This window comes from Taudactylus pleione, unplaced genomic scaffold (genome assembly GCF_031769625.1).
Source record: "Taudactylus pleione unplaced genomic scaffold, aTauple2 ptg000032l, whole genome shotgun sequence".
NCBI classification, from domain to species: domain Eukaryota; kingdom Metazoa; phylum Chordata; class Amphibia; order Anura; family Myobatrachidae; genus Taudactylus; species Taudactylus pleione.
This window is the reverse complement of record NW_028284434.1, coordinates 2589371-2614588: the sequence shown is the minus strand read 5'-3', so window position 1 is coordinate 2614588 and position 25218 is coordinate 2589371. Positions and strand designations below refer to the sequence as shown.

Genomic DNA, 25218 nt, shown 5'->3' with positions numbered 1-25218 from the left:
CTATGTGAGAGTTACTTATGGTTATACTGCAATGCTTTCAAAGGTGATATACCAGATTTAATTATATGTGCAGTACTGTAGTATTGGTTATTTCCAAAATATACACTTGTCCACACTGGTCTACACCTTTATGTATACATTGTGTTAATGCTGCAGATTCCATCTTTAATGGTCAGATTACTATTGCAAACTATGATTTAAACTGTATGTGATGCGTGAACATGAGTGATATGTGTCATTTGTAAGGACTATTAATTAATTTCATATGTTGATAAAGGTGCTATTACTATATAGGTACCACAATTCCTGACATTTGTCTTCTAATTATATTGGGATTCATAGCACATCACTGGAATGTGGTTAATAACCTAAATCAGACTACTTAATTGTATGTGTTAGATTCTGCATATACTTACCATAGCTAGACTATCATGGTACTTTATTTTGTGATATATGTTGTGCCATGATGAGACACAATGGGGGTGATTCAATTCAGAGCAATGATGAATATCCTGGGAATTAGTTCCTGAAGCCATTCAAATAACTGCGCTGTTACCACTATAAAGAGCCACTATACAGTATGTACTATATTGCTCACTTTTTAAAATGACATATTAAAAGTTATGTTTTATCCTATTTACAATTAGCATGTTTCAGTAGATCTTTTAGGCCCCTATTTACTACAATCCGCATTTCAAACATGATTGAGTTATATCATAACAGGTATCACAGCATGCTGTGATACCTGTTATGATATAAAACTCAATAAAGGATTTTACTTGGAAGATTGGTGAGTGCACCCCATTTTTTACAATTTTATATATATATATATATATATATATATATTATTATGTATATTTATAATTTTTTTTCTTTATATAACACATAGATATATCTATCTATATTACAGTATGTCCAAGTAATAATGGAGACAGCATTCAGGGACTCACGTTGTGAGGTTCTGGCTTTGTTGTGGACCCAGGGTGGTAAAAGGAGCAGACACTGAAGCAGATTTAAAAATAAACATGGAGTTTTTAATGAGTGGCTTAACAGACATGAATGTGGCAAAACAGAAAGTCCAGGAGTAGCACTAAAGTGCACTTGGGAAACTGTAGTGAAGCAATGGGAAAAAGTCCAGGTAGTGGTATAAGAAGGTAGTCCAGTATTCCAGGGTTTGTGAGGCTGAAATGAATTGCAGGTTGAAGTGAATTGCAGGCTGAGGTGAATTGCAGGCTAAAGTGAATGGCAGGCTGAAGTGAATGGCAGGCTGAAGTGAATGGCAGGCTGAAATGGATTGCAGAGAAATAATGTCCAGGGAAACTGGACATTATTAAGTGGAGGCAAGATGCAGGGTAACAACTCACTCAGGTACTCAGGCAAGGGAGAGGCAATGGAGGAGGCAGGAGCTAGCGGGGCTGGAACTGGCAGGGTGAAGCAGGCTAGGTAATGATCCCAACAGACAGGTGAATGAGCACAGGAACTCTCTCTCTCTCAGCTCTCGCTGAGGAACACGTTGCACTGGCAATGGGACGAAGCTCGACACTCCCTTAAATACCCAGTGCTGCACTGTGACAGGCCAGAGAGAGCATGTGACACACCAGGATAGGGCGACTAATTCACATGACCGGAGGCAAGATGGCGGCGCCCATGCCAGAGTGGAACGGAAGCTCCACCAAGCCTAACCAGACCAGAGTGACAGTATGCCTGCACAGGACTACGCACAGCCAATGCACCCTGCCAGATACCAGCACCACCACCAGACACCCCTCGCCATAGCGTCCTCATAGGTAATACCTGCCGGCCGGCATGCCGAGAAACCCTGGTCGGGACACACATGATGTCTTGATAAAAGGGCACACAGCCCTGAAACATTGATTTACGATATACTCAGGGCTCCATTTACTAACGAAACATATCCCCTTTAGCGCTCACTTAAAAGGGGTTATGTCATCCTTTCTGTATTTAATAACAGCGGTAATCTACGATACCGCTGTTTTCACAGCATCGCTCTCGCCATCTTTTAGATGGTGAGAGTGATGCAGTCCCCACTGCCGGCAATGGAGACCCGGCGGTGCCTTTCCGGTTTCAGCGAAGCCTTCCAGGCACTGCCGGGTCCCCGTGTCATGCAAAGTCGCGCATGCGCATAACACTGGGGCTCCGTTGCTGGCAGCGTTAGGCTGCAAGCAGCCCAGCGGAGGACCTCGCCGAGGATTTCGCTGGAGCTCACAGGAGGGATAAGTATTAGTAAATACTAGTGGCATTTTCGTTTGTATCACAGTGATACTAAACGAAAATTGCTGCTGGTATTTTCGTTCATTTGTAAATGGGGCCATGAGTCTGTTGTGAGTCTCTGAGTGCTGTTCATTATTACTTGGACTACATACCACCAGCAAAAGGTACCAGGGCAAGGTGTAAAGGTATTAGGAGTGCCGGCCAACACAAGATTTTATATATAATACAACCCACCCTACCCCCAGTCTCTGGTTCATACCCTACCCCCTTGCCCCCTAAACATACAGTACCACCCAGCCCATGGACATTCCCCCCCTGTACCCCAGGGATGTAGACTGCTCACCATATTTTTTTCTTGTGTAGGCCAATGTGTTTTTATTTTTTCCCTGCAGGGGCAATGTGGTTTTTCTTCCTGTGGGGGTCAATGCATTTATTTGTCTTTTACCTGTTGGGAGTCAATGTGTTGTTTTTTCCTGTGGGGGCCAATGTGTTTGTATTTTTACCTGTGGGGGCCAATGTGTTTGTTTGTTTTTTTTTGTGGGGGGCCAATGTGTTTTATAAATTTCTTGTGGGGGCTCATGTATTTTTTTTGTCTGTGGGGGCCAATGTGTGTGTTTTTTCCTGTGAGAGCCAATGTGTGCATTGTCTTTTACCTGCGCATGCATCTGAGTTACACCGCGCATGCGTCCTGATCGTGTCCTTACAGAGTTGCAGTATGAATTCAGACGCATGCACCAAGAAGTGTACTAGAAATGTGTTGGGCATTCCTGGCTGGTTACAGAGTTGCAGTATGAATTCAGACGCATGCACCAAGAAGTACACTAGAAATGTGTTGGGCGGTTACAGAGGGTTGGCTAAAGAGATGCTGAATTGTTCACATTGGAGGCCATATTCAGATGGATGATCTGCTCCTAGCATAGGGCTGGTGAAAGTTCCCATAATGCGACTGATGGTGACATCTAAAGATGCAAAGCGTGATTGCAGCGTATGTAGACACTGACAGTGGGGATCTCAGTTCTTGCATATTCGGAAGCACAGCTGTACACCAGAAAATGCTGTAGCGTCTTTAGCATAAGGTCACAGACGCAACTGTAGCAAAAGACACAAGTTAAACCGCAACTGTGTCCTACTCAGAATCAGGTCCCATGAGGAGGGATCCCGCCCCCTCGATAGACCCCACCCCCTCAACAGACCCCGCCCCCATTAGGGCTGCATCTATAAATTTTCCAGGCTGGTTTTCCATCCCACTTGTTAAAGTGAACCTGCACTTTTTTCTGCAGTTACTATATTGTTTAATTTTCCAAAAAATATTCTACAGCATTTGAGGTAACTGTGCCCCAAGAAGACTTTTTTTGTGTGTATTTTCTCAGTTATATATAAAACATTTGCGAAAAAAATGTTTCCTGTTTAAAAAAAAAAGTGTGTGCAAATAATTGTCAGTGTTTTTCTGTGTAAATAACAGTGGGTATGGTGGTGTCCCCCCATTATTTACACCCAAAAACATCTCTCACAAAGATGACATGTCTCCTGCTTTAGTTTCTGTAGTTAATGATGCTGCCAGAAAAAAACTGACCTTTCCCAAGAGACCGACTGGTGATGAGGAAGAGTCAGCTCTGCGAGCCGAATGAAACACCATTATGACATCTGGTCATGCTTAAAAGAATTGCCCCAAATTTTTGACACCTCTATTATGACTCGATCCGATATATTAAGCATCAATAGAATGGTGTTTTTTAGTAAATTTTGAAAACAAATCCAGATCTACAACCAAAACACTTGAGGGTGGTTTTGGCAAAATCAAAACATGATGGTGAGTTAGAACAGAAACAAAAACACAGGAGTCCATGCACATCTCTACTTGAAAATATTATATTACATCGTAAAACATCATAAAAGACATGCATCTAATCAACTTCTGTTACTCATGGTGCGTAGCACAAATATCATTGTCAGCAGAAATGTGCTTATATGTACTTTTATAGCCAATTAATACAAACATTAATATATATATATTAAAAATATAAATTTGACCCAATGTTCTAGTAGTGTAGTTAAGCAGGGAAACTAATTAGAAATATATATATGTATATATATATATATATATAATATATATATATATATATACACACACACATACACATATATACACACACACACTCATATTTGCCTACTCGCCCAGAATGGCTGGGAGGCTCCCGAAAAAAGGTGGACAAATCTCCCCTGGACCCCTCCCCTTGCTCCATCACCAGACCCCCTTGCACCATAACACAAACACAATTAACTCCACAGCTGAATTGCATCATTGTGGCACTTCCCTCTGCTTCACAATGCTTGTAATCTTGGCAATGTGTAGTAGGTGGCGGGTTGTGATGATGCAATCACAAGGTCACACCCCCACTCTGCCCTTAATACAACATGATGTGTCCCCACCACACCCCTTTATGCCTGTCAGGACTCTGGATTGCCTGGCAGAGACCTAGGTACCTGTTCACTGGTGGTATGGGAGGTTTGAAGTAGAGATGGTCATATATAACTCCTCCTCATACATGTATGAATGATGATACATATGCAGCAGGGCAGTATCGGAAGTAAGGTACATAAGAAACACTAGGACTAATACTTTATAGACACTGGATTCAGACTGGGGTTGGACAGAACAGGCATTGGGACCGGATTGAGACCGGACTTGGAGTATACACTGGGGCTGGAGTGGAACCAGACTAGGAGCACTGTCTGGGAAAGAGTGTGACCAGACTTGGAGAATGCACTGAAGCCAGAGAGTCACAGGACTTGGAGCATACACTGAAGCTGGAGTGGGACCGGACTTGAAATATACACTGGAGTCAGAGTGGGATCGAACTTGGAGTAATCACTGGCACCAGTGTTGGACGGGACTTGGAGAATAGACTGGGGCCGGAGTTAGAGAATACACTGGAGCCAGAGTGGAATCATCAAGGAGCCTAAGACCAATAGCTGGGAGAAGAGCCTAGGACATGAATAATCAATGATGCATAGGCACTGATTGCTGTTAGAGCAGGATACTTATACTCTGGATCTAGCAGGGATTTGGCTGATTTAGTCAGGTGTACACTAACCTGGCTATAACTAGAGACCATCAATCAGCTGACCAGGACCAATATAGTTGCACCCCCAGTGTCCAGAGTCGGTGTGAACACCACCAAAGCTCTGAGCCCCCAGAGACCACCACCACACTGGGAGTCTAATGGCAACGCAGTCAGATGTGTGGGCCTGCTATTGCAGCACCCAGTGTCCGGGCCCTGTGGTAACGCTGCAAGAGCTCCAGGCCCCTGAGACCACTGCCATGATGAGGACTCATCACCAGCACACTGTGAACCCCCAGGCTGGGACCCCTGCCAAGACAGAACAACACACCCCGAGGGTAAGGACGGTTCCTGACAGCTTCATCCGCCTCACTATGCTGACCAGATTGTTGGCAAGCATGATAAATGTATATATCTATTTAGAAAATGATGTGGCATATTAAGACAAACCCCACTATTATGAATGGACACACTAGATCGCATGACTGCACACCACACCTCTACTTCCCACTGTTATCTGAATCTCATCACAAAGTCACAGCTGTATCACTCATTAAGTGTAAAAAAATCTCTCATAGACACTGCTCACAGAAAAGCAGCACATCACTGCTTCACTGACAGATATACACATTTCTGACAGACATACAGTATTTAAAGAAATGTCAAAATTACTACATAACTCAATGGACCTGACTTCAGTCCTTAAAGTCTTGAACAGAACTTACCTGAGCAGCCACTTCAAAATACAGCACAGCAAACAGTGAGTAGACAAGCCAGTCTTGACCCTGAAGCAGCATTAATCACTTCCTTCCACTTCAATTCACTGTTCCACTGTTAGGCTTGTATTTATTTGTGGACCCGGTATCTGAGAAAAGTCTGTATGGGTGTCTGGAGGTGTGTAGAGAAAGCTGGCAGGCCTGAGGAGACCTCCTGGCATGAGGTGGAGAACACTTCCCTGATGGGGAATCGAGCCCGGGTCTCGGCAGGGAGGTGCCGGATCATACCCACTAGATCACCAGGGACTTCAGTGTTGTAGACAGAGTTGTTTGTATAGCAGAGAAGAGTGTAGCAGTAGATTGGCCAGGCTGGTACTGGGTGTTACTGTGGTAGATCTTGGCAACATATTAACCAGGCTCAAACTGGGTTGTCGCTGTAGTCCAAGATCCAGGAGCACTCAGATGGTAGCAGGACTGGATGCAGGCTGAACACCGAAATGGGTAGTGGATGGTGATACCAGGAACGGCACCAATGGAGTAGGAACCAGCAGAAACTCACTGTGCAGCATGGATGAGATATACACAGGCGTGGTACTGGTTCAGGTAACTGGAACAGGCTGAGATTACCTGTGCAGCCAGTGGAATATCTGTCACCGGTGTAGAACACTTGCAGGAATCTTTGCAGCAAACAGGAACAATACTGCACCAACGGAAATCCAGGATTGCAATAGGAGCACAGCATAGCTTACTCAGTAGAGACTGAGGTTAGACATTGTACTGGTGATTTATTAGAGCCAGCATATATACCCCAGGGTTACCCAGATAGGCTGAGCAGAGTCAGGTGGTACAGGAAGGCTCAGGCTGTCACTTGATTGGCTGCTACAGTCAGGTGATCGGGACTTGTTATTACAATACTCTAGAGCAGGCTCTGATGTTGTCTGTGGCCTAGCAGACCAGGAAATACTGAAGCCTGCGTATCTAGGACGTGACAGAGAATGCTGGCAGAATCGGTAAGTGACCCGGCGGCAGGGGGAACAGACCCGGGTTGTGACATCAACACATTTTCTTTCCAAAATGAACCACTCTTAAATTGATAGTAGTAATTAATGTTAATTGTTTAAAGTTACACCACCTATTCTGAATGTCCAATTGTTTTATTCACATACACTCAGTTATCAGTTATCTAGTTAAATGTTTATTCAATAAAAATAATTAAAAATAATTCTAATTAAACAGCCTGTTCTAAACTATTTTTTTCTCCTATTCTGTACCTGTTTCACTCTACATCATCTTCACTATTTTGTCACAACAAGGACCATTTAGTAAGATAGATATACCACTCTTGGGTGTGTGGTCAAGCTCTCTTATACGTATGCCTTGGTTGGTTGAACGTGCATATATCAGAGCGCAACCACTCACAGAATACATGAGAATACATGAACAGTTTATTAATTCTCATATAACATTATATTAGGCTTTACTGAATTCAAGACCTGTGGAGTTAAGTTCACAACTTAAAGATACCATGACAGAACATTTTGAATGTATCACCCCCTCTTATAGTCGTTTGGTTTTGTTCAGTGTCCATTATTGATACTTTGCCAGACGAGCCTCTTTAGCACATACTGACATTCTTTGATAGAGTATGATACTTATTATTTTTTTAAATGTTTCTCTTTTGTTAGAAAAGTATATTTTAATTACAAGGTTTCTCTATCACATCAGAAGAACCCACTTTGTTTTAGAGTTAGCCATTGTAATTTCATTCCATTGGTAACTTCTTTTTATCTATTCTTTTCAAAAATGCTTGTTGCATGCTTTGGGCTTGTGTAAATATTACGTTGTTTTAGTACTGCCAGCAAAGGTTTCAATATCTCATCTTGTTCTAACAGAGCACTATGGAGGAGGTAAAGCTTGGAGAGAGAATAAGTATAGAGAAATAAACTACTAACCAATCAGCTCCTAACTCTCATTTTTCAAATACAGCCTGTAAAATGATAGTTAGGAACTGATTGGTGAGTACATTATCTCTCTCCATTTTATCACTCTTCAAGCTTTGGTAAATCTCACCCTAGATTTATTTTTAATGTAACTGATATTAGTCGCTCATGAATTATATTCAGTCACATACAGTATAAAATAGGCCTTTTTTTTCTTCCTCATTACTCTTTGTCTTAGTACACGTATGTTGGGAACATGTTACAATAAAATCATTTATGTCTATTTTAAGACCTTCATAATATGCTTCCATTAAAATCCCTACAGGATATCCTTGGCTTTTGAAAGTTTTAAAAATAACAACCCCTAACACAACTGCTACAAGTGGAAGGGTAAAAGTAGGAGCAACTGGTAAAAGCATAAAGCACAAATACTTTGCAACTTAGGAATACTCATTCATTAACCATTAAACTCTGCTAACATTGTTGAATGAAATTTGTTGCAATAGATCACATCAACTATCTTGTGTCCAAAATGAAAAGAATCACATATGGAACTATGATTTGTCACCATTGAGAACTGTTTGTGTCTGTTTCAGAGATCCCTTGTTTTAAATAGTAAAAATACTATAGTTATTAGGCCTCCATATGTGAAACATAATTCATTAACTATATAAATGTCAGCTCATCCTTACTATATTTTCACTACTGGTCAGCCAGGTGTAATAATGGCGAATTAATTTCCAGATTTGTAATGGAAACATTTCTTAGAAAGAATGTTTTAGACACTAAGAAAATTATAGAATTATAAAAACAGAAATGTAAAATTATCAGTAGACAGATGATATACAGGTGGTCATTGCTTTTCCAATAGGAAGGGGTTTACAATTATTGCACTTCAAATGCTTCTTTATGACTTATTGTCTGTTATTTCTTGCTTTACAGGCAGCAACAGTATATCAAGTAAGTAACCTCCACCAGAGCTGTAACTAGACTTTTTGGTGCCCTGTGCCAGAAAGAGCATTGGCGCCCCCTCATTTTTCAAAAGGACATAATGCACCCAAAAAAGGCCCATGGCTTCATGGGGAAGGGCCAGGGAAGAGATAGGGGAGGCCAGGAGATGCTGGGGATGAAATAAGAGGAATCTACAAGCAAGAATGATAATAAACAGAAATCTGACAGGTCCAAACAGCGCCCCCTGCCCTGTGGTGCCATGTGCCATGGCATCGGCCGCACTACCCTAGCTACAGCCCTGACCTCCACTTTATTTTAAAAAAAAAATCCAGATTGTAACTATAAAAAATGTGTATTTAACACAAAGTAAGTATGGTTTATTGTCATATGACAGCTTCTAGGTGTATAGTGTTCAGCAATCCAGCGTCTGCTCATGAAGTGGCCGCTGTATGATACAAAGAAGGCAGAGTGAGTGCTGAGTACAGGGAGGAGACATGGAAGTATTCATCTTTCCTGCTTTTCTTCTAGCGAGTGGCTAGTTTCACCTCATTACACCATGCTGAGGTGGGACATTTTTATAGAGAAGCAGGACAGAAAGCTGAGCTTTATGTATTTCTATGAATCACTCTACCCATACTAGTGTATGGGGAAGCAATTCTAACACTAAGCAGAGGCCTCACTGGAGAAATCTTACACTTCTCCAGGGTAAACTCCTTCTCTAAATATGACAAAGAAGTACAGTAAAAAGCCCTGTGTTTTTACAGGTGATTTGTTATATTGTTGCCTATCTATCTGCAATTTGAAGCCATCTTTAGTATTTTAAATTAAGTTTTGAATAGATGGCTTCATCTACTGGGATGGGTTTCATTTTAATAGTACATACATAATTAACTTCTTAAATATTCTGATTTACAAATGCTAATTTTATATTTCTTCTTTTTTTTAAGCTGAGGAGATGTCATGTAAGTATATCCCCGAATAAAGTTGAGATACAGTACTGTATATGATAACTCACAAACTAAACTTTAATCCCCAGCCACCAGTCCAATTTAGCATTGCATTGGACTGTGTAATCTCCAAAAATGGCCATATATGGAAGCTACACGATAGACAGCAAATTAGAAGAGCCAAAATGAGTTTAAGATGTGGTTTCTCTCAGGAACCTGTAATTTTGAAATTCATACAAATCTATATAATAAGTGAGAAAGTGTGTATGTCTGTCTGCCTTTTTGTCCTTTATGCATGGCCAAAGTTTTGGAACTAGCTCCACCAAATTTGGCATGGTGGTGTAGTTTGACCAGGATTAGGTTTTTGCCTAGGTTTGAATTTCGTCAGGGCCACACAATGTCACACAGTGTCGGAAAATGGGGACACTTTAAAATTATACAGGTTCCAGGGCTGACTCCAGTGGAAATTGGCAGACTGTCAAAATCATGTGAGATCGCTACAAAATTATAATTTAAAACCACAGCCTGAGAAAACTTGAAGACTCATGCAAGTTCATAGTAAATCCAATCTGTGTTTGCATGTAAGGACATAACTAGAACTTTGTGGGTCACATAGCAAGATCTTAAAAGGGCCCCCAAGATGTAAAATTTGTTCCCACACAGACCTCATTCAGGTTATGCCACACATAGCCCATTCAGGTTATGCCACACAGTAGTACCCCTTATACATATATTAAGCAATGCAGTAGTAGTGTCCCTTATACATTATGCCACACAGTAATGCCCCTTAAACTACCCAGTAATGCCCCTTACACATTATACCACACAGTAATGCCCTTTACAGATTATGCCACATGTAGTAGTGCCCCACATAACACATTATTCCACACAATAGTAGTGCCCCTTACACATTATGTCCCCAATAGCAACTCACCTCCCTGTGTTCCTCCAGCAGCCTCTTGACTCTCCCTGTGTGCCATCAGCAGCCAGCAGGTGTGCACCCCTGGTGTCACAAATGGTGTCTACGAGTTACTTGTCTCAGGTGGTGATCGGGATTCAACGTAGACCGGCATGACTGGAACCACAGATGATGTAGATAGCTCTATTTGCAAGATTTGTGTAGCAGTGAAAACTACCTTTGATGATAATGACAGGAACTAGGAGGAGCCGGACTGGGACCGGCAGGAAGACTTGTTGAGTTGAACTGATGAACTAGGAAATTGACTCTGGACTGGAACTACGTGGCTTGAACTGATGAGTTTGGAACTTGACTCTGGACTGGAACCACGTGGATAGAACTGATATGACAGGAACTTGACTCTGGACTGCAATAACGTGACAATGGCTAAAGGGAAATCAGGTAATGCTGAGACAAGGGTTAAACAGGGTGATCCTGAAATACTGTGACAAAGGTTGGAACTCAGGTACAGGCTGGATTGAATAATTGGGAATTGCAGGTTCAGGAACGAATGGGTAGGTTTGGGATTTAGGTTCAGGGAGGGACTGGGTAGGTAGAAGGAGCAGGAGTTGATCCACAGCAGGAAGCATGATGCAGGTTTGCAGGATGCCAGGGACCAACCAGGAGTAGGGCTAGCAGAGCACAGGACTAAGGTCAGGAGCACAGGAACTCACTATTAGCTGATGCTAGCAGGATGTCAGGATTGACAGGTATTGCTGTAGCAGGTTTTCTGGATTGCACCAGGGGTTGCTGTAGCTTGTTTTCTGGATTGCACCAGGGGTTGCTGTAGCATGTTTTCTGGATTGCACCAGGGGTTGCTGTAGCAGGTTTTCTGGATTGCACCAGTGGTTGCTGTAGCAGGTTTTATGGATTGCACCAGGGGTTTCTGTAGCAGGTCTTCTGGATTGCACCAGTGGTTGCTGTAACAGGTTTTCTGGATTGCACCAGTGGTTGCTGTAGCAGGTTTTCTGGATTGCACCAGAGGTTGCTGTAGCAGGCTTTAGGGATACACAAACAGCACGAACCATACACCACGGAAGTACCAAGATGTTCAGGCCCAGAATGCTATCAGGGGAGGATATATATACCCTGGATATGGACAGGTGGTCTGGCAGTAGCATTCTGAGTGGTGGAAGGCACAACATGCAGAGGGAGTATTCATCTCTGCAGCACTGAGTCAGAACTACACCTGTGATTCCAATCAGGGCCAGCAGTGTTCACAGACAGGAAAGGACCCAGGTTAAATAATCACTGTGGAAGGAATGCAGGGAGTAGTGCTGCAACCAGCATGATCAGAGCACATACAAGTCCATGGAGACAGTTAGCAGGGGTAAGTCTACAGGCAAAAGGTGCAAACTAGACAGATTTGTGACAGTACCCCCCTCTTTATGGGTGAACTCCAGACACCGAGAAAAAACAACAACTTTCTTTCAAACATGACATTCCAGGAGCTTCAAACACAGGGACACCATATCTCTGAAAACATCTCTTCAGACATCTTCCCAATTCTCAATTTGTTGGGGTACTTGGAGTGGAAAGTCTACAAGGGAGATAGTTCAAGACCTTCACCGATTCTTCTTTTCGCTGCAAGAACATTTTGTGCCAACCAATGGACATCTCTGGGAACTCCTGTGGAAATATGTGACTGGGAAGGACAGGATCAGAATTTTGGGAGGTACAGTAGGACAAGAAGGTGTGCACACAGGTCATGTTCAGGGTTACAGATTCAGTAGTGCTGCTTTCTTGGGATGCCTGGAATTCAGCACGCTGGCCCTTGAAAACTTGACCTAGTTCGGACTTCAGGGGAGTGGAGGACAAATTCTTGGTAGCACAAACAGACTGTTTGGACAATATTTTGGAACTGAGAACTTCGCTAGAATTTTGGTTTACAGGGCAAGGACAAAACTCATTGATAACAGCTTCACTGAAAGTTTTTATATTTAGAAGCATTGGATCATTGGAGGCGTAAATAGGGGTAACCCAGTCCCAAGCTTTACCTTGAAAAGATGGGATAATAAACTCTACAATATTAGTAGGCTTGACTCCACATGGCAAAGAAGAATTCATCATAGCGAAGAATTGTTTCAATAAAGCATAGTATTGAGATAAGTCCCCATCAAAATAAATACATGCTGGAGTATCCAACGAATCCTGTGTGTTCAAGGATTGCAGAGCACATTCAGGTGCAGGGCTGGAGGAAACTTGAGGATGCTCCGATTGGTGAGGAGTTGAAATAACTGAAGCTGACAGATGTTCGGAATTCGGACCAATTGATGGAACAGGGAGTCCTGGGGAGCTAGAGACAGTAGCATCAACCATCAAAGCTGAGAACAGACTACAGAGATTGTCATCCACTGCAACAATATTTTCAGGAGATGCTGAACAGGAACCATGATCAGAATTAGAAGTACACGACACTCCTCTCTGGGGACTGGAATCTGAAACCCGCTCCTGGGGTGCGAGACTTGAGACCCCCTCCAGGGGTGCGAGACTTGAGGACCCCCTCCTGTGGTGCTAGACTTGAGAGCCCCTCCTGGGGTGTGAGACTTGAGGACCCTTGCTAGGGTGCGAGACTTCAGATCCCCTTCTGGGGAATGAGACTTGAAACCCCCTCTTGGGGTACAAGACTTGAGACCCCCTCCTGGAGTGTCAGACTTGAGACCCCCTCCTGGGGTGCCAGACATGAGACCCCTTGCTGTGGTGCCAGACTTGAGACCCCTTGCTGGGGTGCCAGACTTGAAACCCCTTGCTGGGGTGCCAGACTTGAAACCCTCCTGAGGCTGCTGACTGGAGTACCCTGCTGGGACAAGCAGAATCCGGGCTGGGGCCAGAACGGGCAGAATCTGGGCTGGGGCCGGAATGGGCAGAATCTGGGCTGGGGCCAGAACTGGCAGAATCCGGGCTGGCGCTGGAATGGGCAGAAAATCCGGGCTGGGGCTGGAATGAGCAGATTCCGGGCTTTGGCCAGAATGGGCAGAATCTGGGCTGGGACCGGAACGGGCACTGACGTTGACACTTGGAACCACTACTGGAGTTGCAAAGGGAACAGTCTTTAATGAAGTGGTCAGAACTCCCACAATAGAGGCAGAGCTGTAAATCTTTGCGCCACTGGCATTCAACCACAGAGAGCTTGGGGCATGGGTAACTATGATGTCTGACATTACTTGGTTCAGAATAATCCTTGTTTCTTAGGGATTCCAAGGCAGAGGTTTTAGTTGAGACATAGGCAGCAAAATTTTTCAGATCATTACTGAATTTCTTAGAGCTGAGTAGAGCCTGAAGCTGTTCCAGCAGTTGATGGAAGGTAGTTAGGGGTTCAGGTAAGGTTTGGGTAACATCTAGCTGGTTATTCAGGATTTGCAAAAGCTGTAGCACTTGATGCTGTACGGCCTCCTGTGAATCCAAGCGGGTGACCAGGTTATGGAAAGCATCTAGGGCCTCATTCAGAGGTGGTCAGAGGATGCAAGCGGTCGCTCAGAAACTGGGCGGCCACTTGCATCCTGACCGCCCGCCTCTGTTGCGGTCTTTAGGCTGAGGGTTAACATCCACAGCTCTAACGACCGCTAGGGTAGGGTATCACTTGTCGTAAGCCCTGGAGAGCTTCTGGCTCTGTCAGAGCCGAAAGATCTCCACTGACATCACTAGTGATGTCAGTGGGGCCTCCCCCAAACGGTTGGCTTTCCCATGGGAACGCCTCCATTTGGGCTGCCACCCCCCCGGCCCACCTTCCAAACGGGGCGAGCTGTCAATCAACATCAACAGCTCGCCCCCTTTGGAAAGAGACCCGCTACGGCAGGCGCTGTCGGTCGTAGTGGGTCTCATGCATGCGCACGAGAGAGCCGGCTTGCTGCCTCTGAATAAAGTCCCTAGTCCCTTATTAGGTGCTTGACCCACCACCATCGTTGTGCCTGAACATTGTGTCACAAATGGTGTCTGCGAGTTACCTGCCTCAGGTGGTGATCGGGATTCAATGGAAACCAGTATGACTGGAACCACAGATGACGTAGATAGCTCTATTTGCAAGATTTGTGTAGCAGTGGAAATTGCCTTTGATGATAAATGACAGGAACTAGGAGGAACCGGACTGGGACCGGCAGGAAGACTTGTTGAGTTGAACTGATGAACTAGGAACTTGACTCTGGACTGGAACTACATGGCTTGAACTGATGAGCTTGGAACTTGACTCTGGACTGGAACAACATGGATAGAACTGATATGACAGGAACTTGACTCTGGACTGGAATAACGTGACAATGGCTGAAGGGAAATCAGGTAATGCTGAGACAAGGGTTAAACAGGGTGATCCGGAAATGCTGTGACAAAGGTTGGAACTCAGGTGCAGGCTGGATTGGATAATTGGGAATTACAGGTTCAGGAAGGAATGGGTAGGTTTGGGATTTAGGTTCAGGGAGGGAGTGGGTAGGTAGAAGGAGCAGGAGTTGATCCACAGTAGGAACCACGATACAGGTTTTCAGGGTACCAGGGACCAACCAGGAGTAGGGCTAGCAGAGCACAGGACTAAGGTCAGGAGCACAGGAACTCACTATTAGCTGATGCTAGCAGGATGTCAGGATTGACAGGTATTGCTGTAGCAGGATTTCTAGATGCATGGGGGTACTGTAGCAGGTTTTCTGGATTGCACCAGGGGTTGCTGTAGCATGTTTTCTGAATTGCACCAGGGGTTGCTGTAGCAGGTTTTCTGGATTGCACCAGTGGTTGCTGTGGCAGGTTTTCTGGATTGCACCAGTGGTTGCTGTAGCAGGATTTAGGGATACACATGGATACAGAAACAGCACGAACCTTACACCACGGAAGTAATGAGATGTTCAGGCCCAGAATGCTATCAGGGGAGGATATATATACCCTGGGTCTGGCTGCAATTGGTGGATATGGACAGGTGGTCTGGCAGTAGCATTTTGAGTGGTGGAAGGCACAACATGCAGAGGGAGTATTCATCTCTGCAGCACTGAGTCTGAACTACACCTGTGATTCCAATCAGGGCTAGCAGTGTTCACAGACAGTAAAGGACCCAGGTGAAATAATCACTATGGAAGGAATGCAGGGAGAAGTGCTGCAGCCAGCATGATCAGAGCACATACAAGTCCATGGAGACAGTTGGCAGGGGTAAGTCTACAGGCAAAAGGTGCAAACTAGACAGATTCATGACACACGGTACTTACACCACTGTTTGCATGCCTCTTAGCAAACCTTGGGGTCCTTTTCAGGATCAATGGAATGGGTTTATAGATGAGGACAATGCAGAGCGAGCCCTAGGCATAGGCATTCTAAGCAAATGCCTAGGGACGACTGGAATGCATAGGGGCATTCCAGGGCTCTGCCGATGCCCTCCCCAGTGTTCACAAATACATGCTATAGTGCGTATTTTGCCCGATATCGGGCACTGGGGACCCACTTTTTGAAAGTTACCGGGTCCCCGGGGATGCACTGTGATGTGGCCAATCCCTGACAGTTGGCTGCAGCACAGCGCGTACCCCTGCAGCAACAGACACAACGCTGTCTGTTAGAGCAGCCAATGACAGTCAGATAGACTCTCATTGGCTGCTGCTGTGGAAAGCCGTGCTGGGATCAAGTGTCTGATCCCAGCATCGGCACAGCATCCGTGCCCGGTGCTGGGACAGTGTTTGATCCCAGCGCAGGGTAAGTCACCACGGCGGGTACCTGGTGAAGGGACCGCCTGGTCCCTTCCACCAGTGGCGGCGGGAGAAGCTTGGCTCCAGGCGAGAGCTGAGCGGAGCTCGCTGCCCATAAGCCAAGTAGCGGCGGTAGTGGTCTGGCACTGGCCACGAGCTTTTGGCTTGCAGTCCAGCAGCCAATAGGAGGCAGACGCGATGAGCCAATCGTGGCTCGTCGTGTCATAGCCCCGCCCACTTGTGGCATGTTTAATAGACGCTGCTGAGCAGGAACGTTAAGTCCATCAGTGGAGGGGAGGAGTGAACACCTCCCGAAGACAAGTGAAGAGCGGCGCGGCAACTGGACGGGCCAGCGGCAGCAGACTGAAGCTGAGGACCGAAGAGGACTGCAGGGGAGGAAAGCAAAAGAGCTATCGATGCTCCCTCCCGCAGACTCTTCCACCGTGCAGGTAGGCGGCCTTGGGCCACTGTTATTTACCCCTCCCTAGACCACCAGGGTTGTCGGGCACTAGGCCCGTGGCATAAATTCAGGCAATAGGCCTGTAGGTATATAGGCAGGCACAAGGCCCGGGTTACATAGGGGGCATTAGGCCCAATTGAAGGGATCTGCCCCCCCCCCAAATAGGTGTGTGACCTGGGCATTAGGCCCAGGTCACTAAAGGGCAAATAGGTGGGTCCCCAGTAGTTGACCCACCAATTTGCCTTTTAGTGATCTGGGCCTAATGCCCAGGTCACTCATATTTGAGGGGCAGCTACCTCCACTGCATAAGGGGTTTGAGAGGTATATGGGGGACTCCTGGGGGCACTGCAGAGGGGAACTACTACTGGGGGCACTGCAGAGGGGGGCTATCACTGGGGGCACTGCAGAGTGGGGAATACCACTGGGGCACTGCAGAGGGGGGCTACTACTGTGGGCACTGCAGAGGGGGACTAAAGGGCATTAATGTGCGGCATCATGTGTAAAGGGCATTAATGTGCGGCATCATGTATAAAGGGCATTAATGTGCAGCATCATTTGTAAGGGGTATTACTGCATGGAATAATGTGTAAAGGCTGGGCATTGCTCTGTGGCATAATGTGTAAAGGCTGGGCATTGCTGTGTGGCATCATGTGTAAAGGGCATTAATGTGTGGCATAATGTGTAAAGACCAGGCATTTATCCTTTGATAAATATGCATATTACCTCCCCCCAGTGGTGCCTAACCCTAACCCCTTGCCCCCCTCCCCGTAGCCTAACCCTAATACACTCCGGGGGGTGCCTATCCCTAATCTACCCCCCAGGAGTTCATAAATCTAACCCCCCCCATTCTGGGGAAACTTAACATGCTTACCCAGGTATGGACGTTAGGGGTTCTTGCATCAGTATATGGACAGGTGGCATCCCATCCGCCAGCAATATAACTACATCCGCATATAAACACTTAAATTGCTGGTGGGATTATCTGCTAGGGGGCACCAGTCAAAATTTTGCCTAGGGCACCAAATTACCTAGGGCTGGCTCTTGGACAATGTAAACAAATAAAGCCTGCAGGTTTACTTCAGGGTCCAGTCTTCAACTCGGGAAACACCGGTTATTCCAGCTAGTAGAAAATAAAAATGTAAATTATTTCCTCTTGGTGATTATATCAAACATATATATATAACACCTCCACCTAACAGTTACTGTGATAGCACTGCTACATAATGAAAATGCTAAGGTGCGGTTTTGTTAAACACAAGGGTAATTTAATAAATATTAGACAACTCCAAATTAGGGAATAAATAATCTTCCTGTATCTTGACAAAACAAGCATTTTCAATAATAGATCTTGTCCTGTACCTGTGTAAGGATAAAAATCATTGTGTGAAGATTTATAAAGCTACTGAAATTCTTGGAGGCTTCAAAAAAATTGTAACTGGTTTGATTATTGTACTTAATATTGTTGTCTGTCTCTTAACTATTCCCCTATTAATTCATGAATTAGCAATTTAAGTAAATAATTGCTGAAAGACTGTAGAGGTTGTAAGATATCACTGCAGTTTGTTTGGACATCATATTTGAGCTTTGTTTGCTATCTAAAATAATAAAAAAAATATTATTATTTCACCATAGAAGTAAATGTACTAAATCTTTATAAAGCTCTTAACTATAGGAAATGATTGGGGGCAGGATTCATCAAATTGTGTATTCGATACCCATATCCCCCCAGATGTGGGGAATGGGAGACTAAAGAAGATTGTGACACTGGACTGGTATCATTACTGCCTGAGTGGTCCTAATATAATAGAAATATAATAGAAACATACAATGGGCACATTTTTCTATAATGAGCATGGGCCCCAGTATAATAGAAGACTGATGAGTATTATTGCTAAAATATCAAAATAAGTAAATTAAAAATACAGATCCAATTGTAAACTAAAGTTTAAAAGAATAAAACATTGATTACAAGCCATCATTTACCCCTTTAATATCAAACAAAATATTTTATCTTTGTTCCTGATTCGCCATAATGCAATGGGAAGAAAAACCTGTTTTTGTTCAACTGTAATCCAACATGAAATACAAATGTTTTGTACAGAAGGTTCGCATTGTGGGTGACGCTTAGCAAATGTTTCATTTCAATTTTTTCAAACAAACAAACAAACTTTGCATGAAATGGAATGCAAGCTGTCATGTATTTAATGCTTGATGACTTAAACACTGTATAGGATAGTACTGTTTGCTAATGGTCCGGATACAGGTGCCGGGGTCCTTACCTGTTGGGATTTCGGCTCCGGTATTAAGACCGTCGGCATCCCGCACGCCGGGATGCCGACTACATCCCTTGCTAAATCCCGGCATGAGTGCTAAATTATATTGATTTATAATTGTGATGAATATAAATGATTTCTGATTTAATTTATTATTATTGTCTTAGACATCACTTTTAATAAGAAATCCATTCCAATCTGATATCTATTCCTAACAACTGTATCATTGCTATTTTTTGCAGCCATTTGCTCAAAGTGCAGCACCGATGCTTCCTGTACAAAAGTCATGTTGTCCTATAGATGTGTCTGCAATGAGGGATTCAGTGGTGATGGATATTCATGTGATGACATTAATGAATGTTACTATTATTATTACTGGACGGACCCTTGCAACCCTGGTTATTGCATCAATACTCACGGCTCATATGACTGTGAATGCTACTCTGGCTTCAAATCAGAAAATAAAACATGTGTCGATGTAGATGAGTGTTCAAACCCAGAACTAAATAGCTGCCATCCATTAGCCATTTGTTCTAATCACTATGGATCCTATTCATGCTCCTGCCCAGCTGGATATTTTGGAGATGGATATACTTATTGTGAGGTAGATGAATGCACAAGAGAGGTATGTGGGTTTGCTAGAGAATGCATTAAAGCCAAAGGTTCCCATACCTGCCTTGATCCGTGCTACAGCTATACTACACTAAATGAGCCTACCAGGAGCACATCATATAATTCTAACTACTACTGTTATTATTACTATTATTACTACTATTATTACTCTAGTTACTATTGTGGACGTTCTGACTATTACCTTACTGGATGGTACCGTTTTGAAGGCAGTGGGGGAATCCGCATTCCTGAGTTTTGTCCTGTTCAAGGTAGTTGCTACACCAGGAGCCCCATGTGGTTAAATAGTAAACATCCTGACCAATCAGATGGAATTGTAACTCAAACAGTTTGTACTTCATATTATGGTGATTGCTGCTACTGGACATCAACTATACAGATTAAAGCTTGTCCTGGGAATTATTATGTATACAAACTCAGTGGAACTCCAACCGACTATGCTGGATATTGTACAGGTAAGCACTGTAAAGTCATATACTGTATATTAATAAAGGTTACATGGAGTGAGCTTTTGTCCTAATATTTACTGGCTAGTGATGCAAATGTGAGAGAGATAACACTTCACTAGGGTGTCAATTATAGTACATCTATGCTAGACTAACACAGATAACAATATAGATCCTGATTCTGAGTTAAACGCATCTGCCACTGCTTTTCTGTATGGCTGTGGCAGCCTACTTATTAAAGAATGCTAATGCAATAATCCACACATATATGACAAAGATCTGTGTGTCTGCTTGTGGAAGCAAATCCCGCCCACTGTATTTACATCCGTAGCCACAACCACCACCATTTGTATCTGGACTTGCACCCACACCAAGCAAAAGATCTACTGTATTTGAAATAGGCATTTAATTTCTGTCCACACTCTATAAATGAGCACAGAAGCCGGCTCACAGACCCACAACACTCCCATGACACTCCTACTAGATGGAACAATTCCATGCTGTCCAGTTATCATTCAGAAGCACCCATTTCACAGAAAGTGTGGTCCAATGAAGGATGGATCAATCTAGACGCACTAATGAACCATGGACCTGATTCAACAAATACTGTAAGATAATCCTGAAGCAGCTGCAAATTTGCATGCAGCTGCTGTGCAAAGTATGCAAATGTTGCAGCTGCCGGGTTTTTATTGAGACATCCACCATTGGCTCCAGAGGCGCCTGTGTACAAATACAAATACACAGCTCGTTCACAGATCAGTCAATTATCAGACTTCTGAATAACCATATGGTCATGCAGAATGACCATGGGAGACACTAGAGCCATTTTTACTGCACACAGAATTGCAGTCGCAGGCACAGACATGCCCCACAAACAGCCACGACATGACTGTGTTTAAGTCATCACCTTCCCGTTACCACTCACAAATGGTCCCTGCCTGTCAATCATTCTGTAAATGAACCCTCACTGCAAGCAAAAACAACGAAAAACTAGATGCATGAGCAGATTACCGATAATTACTCAAACTGAGCAAACCTCACCATTGCCTCATCTCTGAATCAGGCCCTATATAGGTGTGTGTATGTATTATCCGATCCAAATGCACTCACCGATTTCTTACTGTGTCGCATGTGCCATATGCTGAAATCCACAATATCTGTCTCCATTTCCACTTGTATCTGATTCACAATCATGTCACTAATCCTCAGTTGTTCGCAAACTGTATTTACTAATATTTCTCTGTTTCTCTGCAAATTCTGCTGCCAGAGGTTATTCCACGCACAATAAACCCAAGAATGTACATGTCTCATCATGTGCCCTATACTTGGCTCCAACCCCGATGTTACAGACAGGCACAAACCCATACTTGCCTACTCTCCCAGAATGTTTAGGAGACTCCTGAATTTCGGGACGTTCCTTGAGTTACATCATTAGCGCTCTGCTCCCAACTGTGTGATGGCTCAATTTGTGGCACTGTGGAATTGGGAATATGATGATGCAAATTGCAGCCTACCATGTCCCCCGTGTATCACTTGGACCTCTCTCTGGTCCCTCCCAGAGGTGATATACTGTATACAAAGTAAATAAGTATGCATAAACCTCCAGCACAGATTTATGATTTATTTTGATTTATTTCATTAACAAAAAATATATAATTAAAAGTAACTACCGTACTAATAATCAGAGAAAAACTTACATTTGTGGCCAAAAGTCTGCCCCTTTTGCAGCCAGCAAAACGTGACTGGCCTGTTACAATGGAGAGAATTGGGAGGTACCGTATGCTGGTTTCTATGCAAAATACTAGATTTACATCTTCAGTCCCAATTAGAGATCAGTTCTGTAGCATGTGCTGTGCGAAAACATGCAACATACACACTACAAACAGGCACACATTCAATTATGCTTCAGTCCAAATGTCTGGGTCAAAACTATACTACACTTTTACATTTCATGTTTTCCCTGTTGTATTTGTGCTGGCAAAATCAATGATCATGTACTGTATAAATAGAACACATGGATGGAACAGTATCATTTACTGTTAAATTTTTCTTATTCTTTTATTTTCCATTTGTTCTGTACCAGATCATTGAAACAGTCAAATCTAAGTGGCAATTTTAGTTTGTGATTCAGTTATGTGTCTGTTTTTTTATTTTTATTAAATAAATATAATGATACAATATTTCCTTTCAGATCCAGCCATAGTGACAGATTCTAGCTCATGTGCTGATGATGAAGAGTTGAAATTGGTTGACGGACGATACAAATGCTACTGCAAAAGTACTGATGATGTATCTGGTATGTTCAAATGCATTTACTGTAAAGGACATACAGTAGGGTCTGAATCATTAAGGATCTCAATTGCGTTGGCAGCTCCGCAATCACACGCAGGTCTGCTGTGTAAATAGGCTAATGAATGCAATCGCAATGCCGTCGGCACAGGCAGCATAGAGACGCCGACTACCTCTATCTCGCATCCGTAATACCTTGTAGTTCTGGGTATACATCAGTATACCTTTGAGTAACATCTGCCCCTCACGCAGAATTACAGCAGCCCTGACCTCACTTAGAAATTGCTAACCTCGTTGCACGCAGAAAGTACTCTTACTTATAAGTTGTGTATGCAATCACAATGGCTAATTTATGCACGCCCATGCAACAGCATTCAAACAGTGTTTCGCTGCCCACCCCCCCCCCCAGTCACCACCCCAAAACACTCACTGCCTGTCGATCAGTCTGCGATGGCTCTATGTGGTCTGTGCGATCGCAGTGGTACAGTCGCACACGTGCACTGCGCATCAGGCTCACAGAACATAGTTTTAGGTATTACAATGCTTTGTCAAAGGCTGGTAGTATTGTTCTGGCTAATGTAGAAATGATCAGAGCTTCTATAAGGTATTACTGTGCCCAAGGCATTAGTTGAGGTTTGCTTCTTGTTAATAACAGTGATGTAACGACTAGATTTAAAGTGGCGATTTATTTAAGGCGAAACCAATCTGGTTTTGCCTTTAAAAAAAAATGCTGCTCTAAACTTAGAAGCTACAGTGCATTAGTGAAATCTCATCGCTGTCTACAAATGTAATCTTGCATTTGAATCTCAGTTGTAGCACTTAAACTAATTTGCATTAATGGGTGTGAACTATATGCTTTTGCCCAAGTCCAGTCCCTCCAAGAGGCACATTTGTGACTAAGGTAGAGCAAACGTGGGATATTAATAATAATAATAATAATAATAATAATAATAATAATAATGCAGCTTGTCGGTATGTGAATAAGAAGATGGCTTCTCTTAATCAGACAAAGATATTTAATAGGATAAAATAAATGCATATATAAAGGATATGCAGTACACTACAAACACATAGATGAACAATAAAAACATACAATTTAGCTTAGTTAAAACAGTATTGCTAGATGCTCAAACATAAAATGTAAGTGCAGTTGTTAAATTATTATTATTATTATTATTATTATTATTATTATTATTATTATTATTATTATTATTATTATTATCTCCTCAATCTACTTTTACAGCTTATTAGTTATATTATTATTATTTGTATATTTTAATATGATTAAATCACAATTTATATTTTCTTTTCGAACTGGGACTTGTTTTTAATTAAGTGCAGCACATGAGCACATCATATCGATGGTTAGATGAACTGCTGTACAGATAAAATGGCATAACAAAAAACAGAGAAAATCCCTGTACATATCACTTCTCAACATGTACAGTACTAAAGGATTTTCTCTGTCTTCCTCTTGGAGGGTGAAACAGAACAAAATTTTGTAAATATCCTGTAACGGCCACAATGAGATTATAGAGGGCACATTTTAACTGTAAAAGATATTGGTGTTAAGGGGTAGGTGTAACGGCGGGTAATGGCACAGTGCAGGGCACCCATGCATGAGGAGAGTGAGAAATAGGTACAGTATATAGGAGGATGGAGGTGGGGACCAAGATGAGTGAGATATTGGTTGAAGTGTGGAAATTATCATTCTGGGCTAAGGCTGAAGTGACTGCACAGGCAGCATTACTTAATGTGTGAGGAGATGGAAGAGGAGAGTACTGGGGGTAAAGGTGAGCAGTACATGAAAAAGCCTGTCATTATATCAGATGGGTACTAGTACTAGGGATTGGCATCAGCATTCCCAATAACTCAGCTCTGGGTTACATCCCCTAACCTCCCAATACTGACAGTGGGCAACTGGTAATTTTAATTATATGTAAAATTACTGTATATTAAAAATGTCTGCCCCCCTTCTCTCTTCAAACCCAATTTGCCTCTATCTCACTCCCCAGTCCATAGCTGCCCATCACCCCTCCCTCTCACCCCATAGCCTATCCCTTCTCTCTCTATCTCTCTTCCCAGACTGCTCTCTCCATATGCAGTAAGTGTGAAACAAATTAGGCATTGGGTATGGGATGCAGGCACTCAGGGTCACGGTGGTCAGAATCTCAATGCCGGAATCCTGACTGGGTGATAATCCCAACAGAAGGAGGTAAGTATGCTACCCTTCCCCTACCCCTAACTCTCCAGCCCCGCAACCTAAATGTAACTCCCCATAGCCCAAACCTAAACCTCCTCCCATGCAGCCTAAACCTAACTCTACCCCCAGTCTTACTCTAAAACTCCCCCTAACCCTGTTACTTACCTCTGGTATGCCGGTGGTCAGATTCTGACATGTTGGGATCTTGGCGCCGGCTTTATAAGTGCTGGAATATTAACCATATCCCTAGTTGAGATATGTTAAGGTTTTTGTATTGAAGTCCTATATTAGGTATGCATGAGCTGTGACTCATAAGAGTTGATTTAGTAACCCCCTTTTAATTGCACTGGTAAATATTGGTTGATTCAGCATGTTTTACCCTGTGGGTCATTCAGTTAATTCCTATGGAATTGTGCCATGTTACTTAGCAATCTTTTGCTACAGCTTTATACTTGAATTG

General features: G+C 43.3%; 1 protein-coding gene across 1 annotated transcript in view; it reads left to right on the top strand.

Annotated features, from left to right (window-relative positions):
• The window catches only part of LOC148538911 (uromodulin-like), a 199765-nt gene that overhangs the window by 121284 nt on the left and 53263 nt on the right, over positions 1 to 25218 (top strand). The window contains exons 8-11 of the mRNA XM_088451930.1: positions 8893 to 8910; positions 9849 to 9863; positions 19433 to 20275; positions 22458 to 22562. Coding sequence (XP_088308056.1) covers positions 8893 to 8910; positions 9849 to 9863; positions 19433 to 20275; positions 22458 to 22562 — 981 coding nt within the window. The remainder of the gene's footprint in view (positions 1 to 8892; positions 8911 to 9848; positions 9864 to 19432; positions 20276 to 22457; positions 22563 to 25218) is intronic.